Here is a 14,438-nt window from a genome sequence, read left to right as displayed (position 1 = left end):
AGTACAAGAACAACCTCCATTTAACAGTTCTCATTGCATCACCTTTTTCTATGTACCTGGTACAACCAGTTAATACTGTGGTTTCTACCCTTGCCTTTACATACCACTGTATTATAAATATTTAGTATTACACCCAAGTCATGTCTTTCACAAGAATTTCGTAGATTGAATATGCAGAATTGCTGAATGAGAATTTAATACATATTCATAAGCCTGATTAAATGCCAGTTTACGTTAATCTGAGTCCACATCCTTTCCATCCCAGCCCCTATTTTAATTGCTGAGGTTCAGTTTTCCTACCCAATTTCTCCCCATTTTTGGACTTGTTTGGATTTCCCTAAATTTCCATTTGAAACTTATTTCCTACAGTATGAATATTTCAGTCTAGCAGCATTCTTAGAAGGCTTGTTCTAACAACAGTGTCAACAATTCTATGATTTTCACGTTCAAAAGTTTAACTTCTTTTATTGCTATTATTTGTCCAGATTTAATCAAAAACTGCTTATCTACACCATGTAGGTCCAAGCGTTCCTCCTTCAGCTTGGATTCATACAGGTTTCTGAATTAGGCAAAGGGCAGTCGTTAGATAATTAGGATGCCCTCTTTTGACTTTCCTTACTTTTAGAACAGTCTGTATATTCATGGTCTTGTCATTTTACTGTGCTAACATTGCATTGAACAGATCTCCTACTTATTTGGCAACAATCAACGTTCTCTGTTTTGCAAACTTCGTGTAACCTTTTATCAAACATATCAAATGTTTCAGACATCCTGTTGGAAACCCATGTATCATAAATTATATACAGATTTGTACTTATAGAACTAAAGGTAGCTTGTTTACATCTTCCATACAAAAAGCTACTGTCCTCTCTCCTAAATTGCTATCTAGTGAATTCTACCTGTTCAACCAACAGCCTCACAAAAGTCTCAGTTTTAATTTGCACGATCAGGCCCACTACAATATCATTAGTTGAATCCATTGCTTACTTGTCCTAGATTTATATGCTCATAGCCACATATGCCAAACATAACAATTTTCTGTACTCTTAGTCCAGGTGAAGTCTCCACTTTCTTTTTTTCCCCATGCCCTACCTGTAGTCTAGACAACTCAAATTGGCACATGGCCCGAGACTGATTTGGTCCATCGAAGTTAGCAGCTAAGAACGCCCTTCTCTCATTTTGGATATAATATTAAGCAGAATCAAGTAAGCCTCTTTTGAGGTTTTTCTTTCAGAGAGGAGGTCTTTGTAATATTCAAGCAGCAATAGTCTGAACTCTTTGTGCTGAGCCCTGCAGATTACCCAGGAATCATATGGAAAGGGGGGAGTAGGAAAGTGTTTCATATGGAGGAGGGATAGCTCAGTGGTTTGAGTATTGGCCTGTTAAACCCAGGGTTGTGAGTTTAATCCTTGAGGGGGGCTATTTAGGGATCTGGGGCAAATCTGTCAGGGATGGCACTTGGTCCTGCTGTGAGGGCAGGGGACTGGACTTTGTGACCTCTCAAGGTCCCTTCCAGTTCTATGAGATAGGTGTGTGTGTGTGTGTGTGTATATATATATATATATATATATAATATTTTAACCGCAAAGGGTAATGTTGAGGCCTTGAGTTGCATTTCTCTGTGATAAGAATAACACTGACATCAAGGATTCCATCTACATGATTTTATGCCAAGCATAATTGTATTTAATAAAAGTTAATGCATGATTTATTCTAAACAGTCCATCATATAACCATTATCTCATAATCTATGCACAATCAGAAATCAATATGTTAATAATGAGTCATGTTTTTCCAGATATTATGTTTAGTTCTCATGCTGTGGCAAGTACCAATGTAAGAAAAATACCTGGAGTCCTTTGGGCTGGTAAACAAAAAGGCTAGTGATCAGTTAATTTGAAATTTCCCATATTAACAATATGTTTATTTAACTCAGGCACATGTATGACTATCACAACAGACATCACTGCAATGACTTTGATTTTGAGCGTCCAAAAGGTTATCATCACCCACATGGATTTTTTGAGGAAGATGATTCACAGATCTGTTATGATTCAAAAAGATCTCCTAGGAGACGGTTGCTACCTCCAACACCTACATGTGAGTATAGTAGGACCACCTAAGTGCCTAAAATTTTTATCACTGAATATGTGTTCCATTTTATACAGCAGCAAGGATGAAAAAAGGGAAATATGCCTGTCGACCTTAGCATCACTCTCACCATCATTCCTTGTGATTTTTTTTGAGGAAAAAAACCCCCATGACTGGTATATTTACCAACTTGCAGACAGCAGATGCAAATATGTCTATCTTGAGATGCAGCCCACAGAATCTACACGTCCAAGCATGTAACTACATGCCTCTCTTTCATCCCTTATTTCATTAATATGTGATCATTGTGCTTTTTCTCTGCGTATAAAACTGTAGCGAATATATAAAACATTGCAAACAAACAAAGTCAATAGTATCTGTTTACTTTATGAGGTAGGTGAGAAATGGTCAGGTAGGATGCTGCACTGGTTTGCCCTATGTTCAGCTTGCATCAGAAATGTTTTTCTTTGTGCTCGTAGATGGAAACAAAGGTTTATTCTTGTTCACAGGTTTATTATGTTGGTATAAATCAAACAGAACTATTATCACTCTAGTGACTCACCCACTGGCACTTTCCATGTCTCTTTCAACTGAGATACACCACCTGCTAACATTATTACAGCTTTTATTTGATTTTTTTAAAATGAAAGCAACACAAGTTTTTCCATTTGTTTTTAATTTGGAAAGGTGCTTTTTTAGTTCAGGGCATCTGCACCTGTGTTTACCTTCAGTGGGTAAGAACACTCACTCTCAAGCCTCCACCTCTCTTGTTATTGGGGGAAACTCCACCCACTCCCTTCTCAGTGGGATATCTGTACGCCAAACAATTCTCTGTCTTCACTAAGTGTTTCTCAGCAAAGGCAGTCTGCTTACAACAGACTTGCTCGCTTTCTCTTCAGAGATGGCTAACAGAGTGATTGCTAGAGATATAAGATATCATGCAGCACTTCCTCTTCAAATCTACTTGATTCTTAAGATAAAACACATTGCAGAGAAAGTATATAAAAAGCATTAAAAAAAAACTTGCATGCATGCTAATAAGCTTACCAGACATCATCTGAGCTTTAGGGTTTCAGCTCAGCATAAGCACACAGTCTTATGAGGCCTCAGTAGGCCAAATCCTTCTAGTTCTTCCCTAAGGATTGGGGCCTTCTGTGGATTGGGGCTCCTGCCCATTTGCCAGTTCCGGAAGAAGGCCCTCATTCAGATTAAAGCCCAGGCTTTTATCCAAAAGTATTTTCCTTGTCTGCTGGTCTCTGCAGAATCCAGTTTTAACTGGTGTACATGCACCTTTCCAGGGAGGTGACTTGAAAGTCTGATATTGGAGGACATTCAGTGAGCTTCCCCATTCCCTATTAAAGAAAATCCATACAACGTAATAACCACATAAACACAAGTGCATTTTTAATACAGTGCTATTAGCTCGAATTTATTGAGGTTTAATTTAACTCAGTAAATCTTATCCTGACTTGGTAAGGTTTGTTCAGGATATTACACAATATTATCAGTCTGTCACAGGTGTTTTGTTAGTAACAATACAAGTAGTTAGTACTCAGAGAGTAGTTATTAACGGTTCACAATCATGCTGGAAGGGCATAACAAATTGGGTTCCACAAGAGTTTGTTATGGGACCAGTTCTGTTCAATATCTTCATCATTGATTCAGATGATGGCAGAGAGAGTATGATTATTAAGTTTGCAGATGATACCAAGCTGAGAGGGATTACAAGTGCTTTGGAGGATAGGGTCAAAATTCAAAATGATCTGGACAAACTAGAGAAGTTTAATAAGGACTAATTCAAAGTACTCCACTTAGGAACAGTCAGTTTCACACATACACAATGGGAAGCCACTGTCTAGGAAGGAGTACTGCAGAAAGGGATTTTGGGGTCATAGAGAACCACAAGTTAAACATGAGTCAACAGTGTGACGGTGTTGCAAAAAAAAGCAAACATAATTCTGGGGTGCATTAATAGGAGTGTTGTGAATAAGTCACAATAAGTGATTCTTCCACTTTGTTCTGCACTGAGTGGGAATATTGTGTCCAGTTCTGGGCACCACATTTCAAGAAAGATGTGGAGAAATTGGAGAAGGTCCAGAGAAGAGCAACAAAAATGATTAAAGGTCTAGAAACATGACCTATGAGGGAAGACTGAAAGAACTGGGCTTGTTTAATTTAGAAAAGAGAAGACTGAGAGGGGACATGATAGCAGTTTTTGGGTATCTAAAAGAGTGTCACAAGGAGGAGGGAGAAAAATTATTCTCCTGGCCTCCAGTGATAGGACAAGAAGCAATGGGCTTAAATTGCAGCAAGGGAGGTTTATGCTGGACATTAGGAAAAACTTCCTAATTGTCAGGGTGGTTAAACATTGGAATAAGTTGCCTAGGGAAGTTATGGAATCTCCATCACTGGAGATATATAAGAGCAGGTTATACAGACAATCTATCAGGGATGACCTAGACAGTGCTTGGTCCTGCTGTAAGGGCAGGGGACTGAACTCGATGGCCTCTCGAGGTCCCTTCCAGTTCTAGGATTTTATAAGTATTTCATAATGTGTCTCTCTTGGTTGCTATAACTGAGTCAGTCTCCATCCATATGATCTTAAAAAACACCACAGATTGATGTAATTTCAGGCTGAATACAGCTAAAATGGAGCTTATGGTGAGTTTTCCCCATTACTTTTGGAGGTAGCATTGCACTTTTAATGGATTTTTTTTTCAAATCCCATTAAAATATCTGGCTACTATTCCTTTTCAAGATCTCTTATTTGAAATTCACACCAGATCATGCATTTTTTATCTCAGAAACATTACTAAAATTTAGTCTGTGTTTTTTCTCTTATATGCAGAAATGAGGAACGAGGTGTACAGATAGATCGGAATGGCTACATAGTTCGAACTATCTAGCCCGTGCCGCGTGTAGCCGTGCGGCACGGGGTTAGAACAAGCCGGCTTTTAAAAATGGCGGAGCCGGCTTTATGCTAATGAAGCCCGGGAAATTCAAATCCCGGGCTTCATTAGCAAGTTCGGTATGCATACATTACCCCCCTAGTTCAAACTAGGGGAGTAGTGTAGACATACCCTGATACTAATAATCTGATAAATCTTTAAAGAAGATTTACCTATGAAAGAGTGCTACACCTAGGCTGTGTCTGGACTGGCCAGTTTTTCCAGAAAATCAGCCGCTTTTCCGGAAAAACTTGCCAGCTGTCTACACTGGCCGCTTGAATTTCTGCAAAAGCACTGACTTCCTACTGTAAGAAATCAGTGCTTCTTGCGGAAATACTATTCTGCTCCCGTTCAGGCAAAAGCTTTTGCGCAAAAGGGCCAGTGTAGACAGCTGAGATTTGTTTTCCTCGAAAAAGCCCCAATCGCGAAAATGGCAATCGGTGCTTTTTTGTGGAAAAGTGCGTCTAGATTGGCACGGACGCTTTTCCGCAAAAAGTGCTTTTGCGGAAAAGCGTCCATGCCAATCTAGACGCTCTGTTCCGAAAATGCTTTTAACGGAAAACTTTTCCATTAAAAGCATTTCCGGAAAATCATGCCAATCTAGACACAGCCCTAATGTTTTTAATAGATGGGACATGTAGAACCTGATTCTGATCTAAGTTGCATCAAAGTGATGCAGGGCTAACTCCAGTGAAGTCACTTGACTTAGCTATCATGCCATTACATTAGTTTGAGTCAGGCCTATAGTTGTGAGTGTGTACATACATACTGTGGCCAGTTTGAGCTAAACTTCTGGGTCCTGCGCTTCCCAGCAGGTCTTTGTGTGCACCTCAGAGGCTCGTGGTGTCCCTGTCCTGCTGAGTAAGGCCCACTACCCGAGCCCTTTTCATCATCAGCCAGTTCAGGGGTTTTGGAGGTCAGTCCCTCTGATTAGTCTATAGGGTCTCCCCTGTTTCATACCAGCAGCCCATCGGGATGAGAGTTGGGAGGAACCTGGTCCCGCCCACTTGCTCCGGGTTCCAGCCCAGGGCCCTCCAGGGGAGGGGTGGAACCCCAAGTGAGCTGAGACCTAGCCCTTGCCTCACTGAACAGCAGCCCGTTCCTGGGCCACTTCCCCAACCCTTCCTAGATACCTCCTCCCTGATGACTTAGGATAGTCCTTGTTGCTGGCTGCCTTGGGTCTGTGGGCTGGGCTGGGCTGGGCTGTTGTGTTGCCTTGCCTTGCCTCTGGTCCATCTCTTTTCTCCTTCCCCCACTCTAGCCTTGCCTGAGGGAGGGTTTTTATGGTATGCCCAACAGCCTTAACTGGCAGCAAGTGTTTTAATTAGGCTTCCCTTCAGGCTGATGCCATATGGGCTTCAGATGTTGCCCTGGCTGGGCTGCAGTCTCTGGCAGTCTATTCGGGGAACATAAAACCACATATGCAGCTCCCCGTGTATCTGCCTTCCACCAGGCTTTTGCAGCCCCCTGCTCTCAGGCTACCACAATACATTTATATATAATGTAATTGTTTGTGAAATATTTTAACACTTTAATGCCCCCAGAAGGATTTAAAAGAGTATCAAATCATTTAATTTTAAATAACATATTGGATGTTTGTGAAGGATACATTTAGGTGTACATTCAAAAACTGGAAAATTTCCATTAGTATAAAAAATGATCCAAGTTAATGGAACACACTGTGCTTTGGCTTGAGTATTGAAGTTTGTTAATAGATTGAGCTCTATTTGGGACCTTACAGCAAAGATGCTATAGAATCAGGCCCAAATCCTCAAAGGTATTTAGCCATCTAATTGTCTTTGAAGTCAGTATCTCTGAGGACCTGGAGCACCCTACAGAGCACCCTAACCTCAAAATAAGATATGCAATTTTCACTATACAAATTGAATATCTTATTTCGAATCTATTTCAAAATAGCTTATTTTGGAATTTGGTGCAGTTACACAGCACCAAATTTCAAAATAACATGCTATTTTGAGCCATCCCTTATCCCTCATGCAGCAAGGTTTACTGGGATGGTGAAATAGCACACCGTTATTTTGAAAAATATTTTGAAAAATATTTCAAAATAACGGGCTGTTTGTGTAGAAGCAGGGTATCCCAAAATAGCTGTGCAGTGTAGACGTACCCTACGTGATTATTTCTTACCCTCGATCTTCAAATTTCTGTACTTTTCAAAGAGATGTAAAGAATAATTTTAAAGTATTGGTGTAAAGATCTTTGATATGGCTTTCCATGGCTAGATTGCTACCTCCCAGGTTTTTGACCAGGAACTTCACATACTATGGAATTTACCAGAATTATGAAAGTCAGCATTGGACAATTCAGACTGGAAATAAGTGTTATATCTTAAACAAATTAAGGTAAACAACAACTGGAAGAGTTTACCAAAGGTCACAGCTGATTCTCCATCACTGGAATTTTGGATGTTTCTAAAAGATCTGCTTTACAAATAATTTTTGGGAAGTTCTGTGGCCTGTTTTTTACAGGAGATCAGATTAGATTATTACAATTGTCTTTTCTGGCCTTTGAATGTTGTTTTTCCTAATATCATCAAATGGTTCTTACCTGTCTGAATATTAAAAACGTGGACTCATCTGATGAAGTAGGGTTTATTCACAAAAGCTTATGATCCTATATATTTTTGTATCTGACACATGCAGCTGACAAAAGTGAGTCTTTGCCCACGAAAGCTTATGCTCCAATAAATCTGTTAGTCTATAAGGTGCCACAGGACTCCTCGTTATTTATTCAGATTCAGAATAACACAGCTACTATCCTACCCCTCTGATATATATTTTTGTTAGTCTCTAAAGTGCCACAGGGCTACGCATTGTTATTAAAACATAGTTAGCATAAAAATACTATTTTAGTATACTTGGATGTTTCCAGAATTACACATTACAATGACCTGCAAAGAATCAAGGATTTGGTAACAAGTATCAGAGGGGTAGGTAGCCATGTTAGTCTGAATCTGCAGGAACAATGAGAAGTCCTGTGGCACCTTATAGACTAACAGATTTATTGGAGCATAAGCTTTCGTGGGCAAAGACCCACTTCGTCAGATGCATGTGTCAGCTGCAAAAATATGTTCTTATGCATGATGTAGCCTGATCTCTATATATTTATTGAGAGAGATTATTTAAGAATCCCCAATTGCCATTTGGAGAGTGGACAGGTTCTTGTCTCAAGATCAGACCCAATATTATTCAAATTATTATGCAGTTGGGAATTCCGATGTGCACAATTGCAACATTCACACTGCAGGAACTCCTTTATATGTACAAATAGTTTATTGAGACTTTTAGGACAGTCACAAACATCCCAACTCAATAAGGTAGGTAGAGATGATACAGAATGAATCTCCACACATTCATATACTTGCACCATTGTAGTACAGCCTGAAATGTTAGCCATCATCTTCCTCATTACCTTTTCCTGATCACCAGGAGCCATCATTTTAGCACCTCCCAAAAACTACATCTGCTTCCTACCACCCCTTGGCTGGCATGCAACTTTTATAATATGTTGTGTTGATACCACTGTTACACAGAGAATGCTGTAATGGTTATGAAAAGAATTTGAATGTAAACAAAGCTCGCTCTCACTAAAGATATAATTGTCCCTGAATCAAGAAGCGGAGTACACCTGGCAGATCCCGTATCTCAATCACCGGTGATCTATCAATCTAGTAACAGGCAAACACAAAGTTTAGGGCCAAAACATATATTTAAAAGAATTTGGAAACAGCAAACACAGGAACAACTTCAATTATAATCCATCTTAACCCTAGATAGAAAATAGAAAAGATCCTTAGACAAATAGGATATACATTACAATCTCGCGGTCGGAGCTCGTGACCTACAACTCCTTGGCTATTTTGAAGCCTCAGAGGAGGACCTGCGAGGAGATCCCTTGAAGCAGTAGTCCCAGTCTTTTGTCGTAGGGCTGTCAAGTGATCCTCAACCATATGGACAGTAGCTCTTCTCTGGATATGGTGGTGACTAACCCTTCAGTAAGGCCACCCGATCCGGAAGAATTGTGGAAAGGTGATAAGAGTCCAGCTGTTATTAACTCCGGCCTAATCTCCTCATGCACGGTATCTCCACACACAGGTGGCGTGTCCACATATACCACAATGTCCATAGATGTTAACACATCCAATAGAACTTAGAAACCAGGAAAAGAAAAGGAGGAGAGGAAGAAGAAACCAGAGCCTTCCTCAAACTGGGGCTTTTATTGGCTCTTAGGCAGGAAAAGGGACTTGTGTGTTGGGTGTATTAAATCAGGGTCATGTGCAGCTATTCAGTGGGTTGTGTGCAACTTGGAGGGATGAGTGCAACATTATAGTGCCGAGTGCATAATGTTTTGAGAGGAGTGCACACATAAAGGCCATGTGAAATGCTGACTTTTGGCAGGAAGCTGGAAGCTTGTGTTCTATAACTGAACACAATTATGGAGGTCACAAAATGGAGGTCACACAGACTCTATTTTACATACCCTATTAACACTGACCAGTATACCCAGGGTAACACCACTATGTTTGATGTATATTCAATAGGGGATTTCCCCTTTTCCTTACTTGTATTTCCTCATCTTATTAATGTTGGAGTGTCTTTTTTCTATATATTAATATATCAGTTATCTTAATATACATTATACACGTTAATTAGTTACCATGGACCTTCTGTAGTTAGGTATCCGTGGATATAGCTCTTGTACCTGTTACATATGTCTATTCATTGATACCATGCTCTTGTAGTTGGATCACGTACCTGTGGCTAGAACTTCCCTTTACACACACTATTTTCAGCTTCTCAGTTCAGGGCTGGGGAAACTTTTTTGGGTTGAGGGGCCACTGACCCACAGAAAAATCACTCAAGGGCCGCACACAAGTCCGGAGAAAAATGAGAAGCCCCTGAGAAGGAGAAAGACACTCCTCACATTCCCTTCACACGCCAGAGTCTAATGGGGCCCAGGCTAGTAGATTTTGTATTCTCCAGCCCTGCCAGTGGGTGGCAGGGTGGCTGTATCGCCAGCGTGGACTCCCCAATGATAAGCCTTTGGGGCTGGATCCAGGCAAGGTAGGTGTTGCTTCCAGCCTCTGGGCCTGAGGTTCCCCACCCCTGACTTAAGGTTTCCATTGGCAGTTTTTCTGTTCAAAGGTCATAGGCCTTAAGTCTTGTGCTAATTAGATGAAGCTAGTACAGGCTTGTAGATTCCTTGCATTACTACTAATATAATAAAGGCAAGTTAGCCCACTGGACTACAATAAGGAACTTAAAGCTGCAGTAACAAAAAACAGTTAACTGTTATTTTAACTATAAACAAGAAGCTTGCAACATATAGCTAAAGTCAAGCAACTTTCCCAATCTGTTTTAAAGTGCTCACTTTGAACCCTTCCTTTGAATGTTGGTTCTATTAATAAATTAATGACTGCATAACACATTTCAGCTCAAACCTTCTCTCCAAATTTGGCTTGTTCCTAGCTTCCTATGAGGACTGCTTAGTCTACATTCTGGATCATTTCTCTAGAGGGCAACTACCCCCTCCTATATATCCCGTTTGTGTATTGAGTTGCTTGCTTCAGTAAGTCAACAGAGCCTTTTAAATCTGCCCCAATAGGCACAATACCTCCTAATGATGTACAGGTGACACTTGACCCATATTGGAATGTCGAAATATTTGACACTGAGAATGATAATCACTTTACTAATGAAACATTGTTACATTGTAGCAAATCGACGCTCTTCCTTCAACTTTGAATGCCTCCGTAGACAAAGCAGTCAAGATGAGATACCTCTCTCTCCCACTTTCCACCACCGCACTGCTTTACCATTGCATTTAATGCAACAACAGGTAATTTAAAATTTTTTATTAACTGATGTTGATTTAGACCAGTTTAGCTTAGAACTTTTACCTCCTGGCTTGCTGATTGTTTGAAAGCCAGTTGATAAGATCTGTACTTAGTGTATCTTGACCTACTTCCAAACAGTTGTCTACATCACCATCTTTGCTGTAGTTGCCAGAAACAAGGCCTCCTAAATCTGTACCTTCAGAAATGACTTCAGCTCATGAGTCTATTTATTTTGATTAGTCTCTAAGGTGCCACAGGAACACTTAGGCTATGTCTACACTGCAAGGTTTTTGCGCAAAAACCCATGGAGCGTCCACACCTCAAATGCGCTTTTGTGCAAGCAAATCAAGAGTAAAACAGCAGAACAGAAGTCTTTTTCTGCCATTGGTAAACCTCCTTTTACGAGGCATAACTCCCTTTCGCGCAAGAGCGGATGCTCCAGAGGGGTTTCCTGCGCAAGAAACCCCTATGGGAAAAAGCACAGGTGCTCTGATGGCCATTCTGCAAATGGCCATCAGAGCTTTCTTGTGCAAGAGCATCGCTGCAGTGTGGACACTCTCTTGCGCAAAAGCACATCGCTTTTGCGATGTGCTTTGAAGTGTGCACGTGCCCTTGCGCAAGAAGTTTTTGCGCAAGAACTCTTCCGCAAAAGACTTCTTTGCACAAGAAGCATGTAGTGTAGACATAGCCTTGTTGTTTTAAAAGTTACAGATTAACACAGATACTCCTCTGAGAAACTTGAGGTAGTGTAGAAGATCTTGACACCAAACAGAAATATTATTGGAGATAACATGAAAATATGATGTTACCAACCATTCTAAATGTCCAGTTTAAGACACGTAATCAGATATTGGGTCTTTTAACCACTCTATTAATAGCACTGTGTACCTCCAGGCTTTTTCACACAGCAGTATATTGACACAACTGCTGCAGATACATGGTTATCTTATTTCAAAGCTTTCCTCTGTAGCAACACTACCCTCTATTTTATAAGCACAAAACTTTGCCATGTAGTATTTTACTTTTCATCTTTTCTTTCAGAGAAATTCTACAGTTATGAATGCAGTCTAAGGTCTTGACAGCTGTTTGATTTTTTAAATATATAAGCTTAGTCCCTGCAGATCTATCGAATAAGTGATGAAGAGTACTTAAAAACGCTAATCTGTATTGATGTCTGTACCTTTGAACATAGAGTAATAGGTGGTCACTGTAATGAATGATGATGTGATGGATTCTGTTAGGAATAATGGAAACAATTTAAAACACTGGAAATATGTAGGATGTGTATTAATAAACCCTCACTGCAGCTCTGTCCTTATACTGTATCCCATCTGCATGAATCAACTATCATTTACTACTTTCATTCATGGTTACTTTCTCATGTGCTACTTGGTTTAAACTGCATACTATATTCTGTGACTTGTTGAACTTCACCATATTTTCTTTGATTTCTTGATCAAAATTCAAGTAGAATTAAATAGTTTGCTGTTTATAGTATGGTGGATGGCCCAGGGTATGTCTACACTACCACCCTAGTTCGAACTAGGGTGGTTAATGTAGGCAACTGAAGTTGCAAATGAAGCCCGGGATTTAAATATCCCGGGCTTCATTTGCATCTTGCCGGGCGCCGCCATTTTTAAAGCCCCGGTAGTTCGGACTCCGTGCCCGCGGCTACACGTGGCACAGAGTAGGTAGATCGAATTAGAAAGCCTAATTTGAACTACCTACTCCGTGCCGCGTGTAGCCGCGGGCACGGAGTCTGAACTACCGGGGCTTTAAAAATGGCGGTGCCCGGCAAGATGCAAATGAAGCCCGGGATATTTAAATCCCGGGCTTCATTTGCAACTTCGGTTGCCTACATTAACCACCCTAGTTCGAACTAGGATGGTAGTGCAGACATTCCCCCAGAGAGTTTGTTGTAGCCAGAGGAGCTCTTAGCCTGAATTATATCATGCCATTCGTCAGGCCTCAGGCAGCCAAAAATACAAGAATATTAAAGCTTCTTTAAAGCTTATTACAGTTGCCACCTCACCTGTTCCTGAAGGAAGGAAGGAGCAAAGATCAGATTGATATACCTACTGAATAATTGCTTAATAAAATATATTTAGCAAGTAAGGCAAAAGTTTATATTCTTGATATAATCAAACAGGAATTGGTCAATAAATGAACCACTAGATAGATATAGTTTCTTCCTGTCTTTTATATTGTCAAGTATCAAACATATAAATGTTGCTTCTTGTAGCTGTCTAAATAATTACATTGGATTTGAAATGAGGAATAAGCTTGAACAGGATTGTTTGAGGTATGCTAACTCCTGTATTATCTTTATTTCCCTTGACCAGGTCATGGCAGTTGCAGGTCTGGATTCCAGTAAAGCTCACAAACATTCTCCAAGTCGTTCAACACGTTCCTGGGCAACTCCACCAGCTACCCCACCCAACCGGGACCGTACTCCATATTATACACCTTTAATCCAAGTTGACAGGGCTGAATCTACAGACCAGATGAACGGCAGTCTACCTTCTTTGCATAGGAGTTCATGGTACACCGATGACCCTGATATTTCCTACCGAACATTCACACCAGCCAATTTAACTGTACCTAATGACTTTAGGCATAAACATAGTGACAAACAAAGAAGTGCAGACAGTTTGGTAGAAGCGGTAAGTACTGAATAATTCCTGAAGTAGGCAAGGATATCTGTTCAGTTTTGTGTTAATTTTACTCTATACCTGGCACTTAGATTGCACTTAATTTACATATTTCACTGGAAATACTGTATTTGAAATCCAAATTCCCATCAAGCTTTTAGGTAAGGTAGGGGCTATAAAACAAAGAGGGGAATGAAAATTGGGAGCACTTCAAGAATATAATTTGAAACAAGGTTTTACTGTTTGCTAAGAACTAGATACTGCACTGCACTTACATAATGGCTTATTCAAAAGGAATGGCAAGAGACACCTGTCTTCCTGGTGCTTTCATGAAAGATCCAAAGAAATCAAAGCTCTAGCATTAACCTCTTTCCCTGAACATGAGGATTGTGCAAATATATGTAAAGGGTAAGTTGATGGGCAGAATGCCTACTACACTCCCAAGAATTGGCACAGCCATTTCTTTGCATGTACTCTCAAGAATATTATGAATTAGTAGGGAAGATTAGGTTTATTTACAAAGTTTTGAAAACAAAGAATACTATGCAGGTGATAAGAATTCTTATTATTACTCTCCCCAATTTAAAATTTTACTAAACTTCTTTATCTGTCTGGCTAAGTAACATGGGTCATGTTCAGGAATATAATTTCAAGTGTCTTTCCTCCAAAATCAGTTCCTTTCTATAGCTGTGAACCAGATGTAATTTAAATATACAGAAAACATATTAGCTGAAATTTTATTATACATTTGCTTGAAGTTTTGTTTCCTACTATGGCTTCAAACAGAATTCTTCCTTAAAGGTTTAGTGTATGATGTTTATCAAGGGCTAGATTCATTTTAAGCCTCCCATAACAGAACTGAATGTCACACACTATCACTGACTATGTTGG

The 14,438-nt window shown here is 40.0% G+C and overlaps 1 protein-coding gene across 1 annotated transcript in view; it reads left to right on the top strand.

Annotated features, from left to right (window-relative positions):
• Window positions 1-14,438, top strand: part of CACNA1D (calcium voltage-gated channel subunit alpha1 D) — a 365,513-nt gene that overhangs the window by 344,912 nt on the left and 6,163 nt on the right. Inside the window, exons 44-46 of the mRNA XM_075938914.1 lie at window positions 1,937-2,100; window positions 10,777-10,898; window positions 13,239-13,559. Of these exons, the coding sequence (XP_075795029.1) occupies window positions 1,937-2,100; window positions 10,777-10,898; window positions 13,239-13,559 (607 nt within the window). The remainder of the gene's footprint in view (window positions 1-1,936; window positions 2,101-10,776; window positions 10,899-13,238; window positions 13,560-14,438) is intronic.

This window comes from Pelodiscus sinensis, chromosome 11 (assembly GCF_049634645.1).
Source record: "Pelodiscus sinensis isolate JC-2024 chromosome 11, ASM4963464v1, whole genome shotgun sequence".
NCBI lineage: Eukaryota > Metazoa > Chordata > Testudines > Trionychidae > Pelodiscus > Pelodiscus sinensis.
Note: the sequence above shows the minus strand (reverse complement) of the source record. Positions and strands in the feature narration are given on the sequence as shown.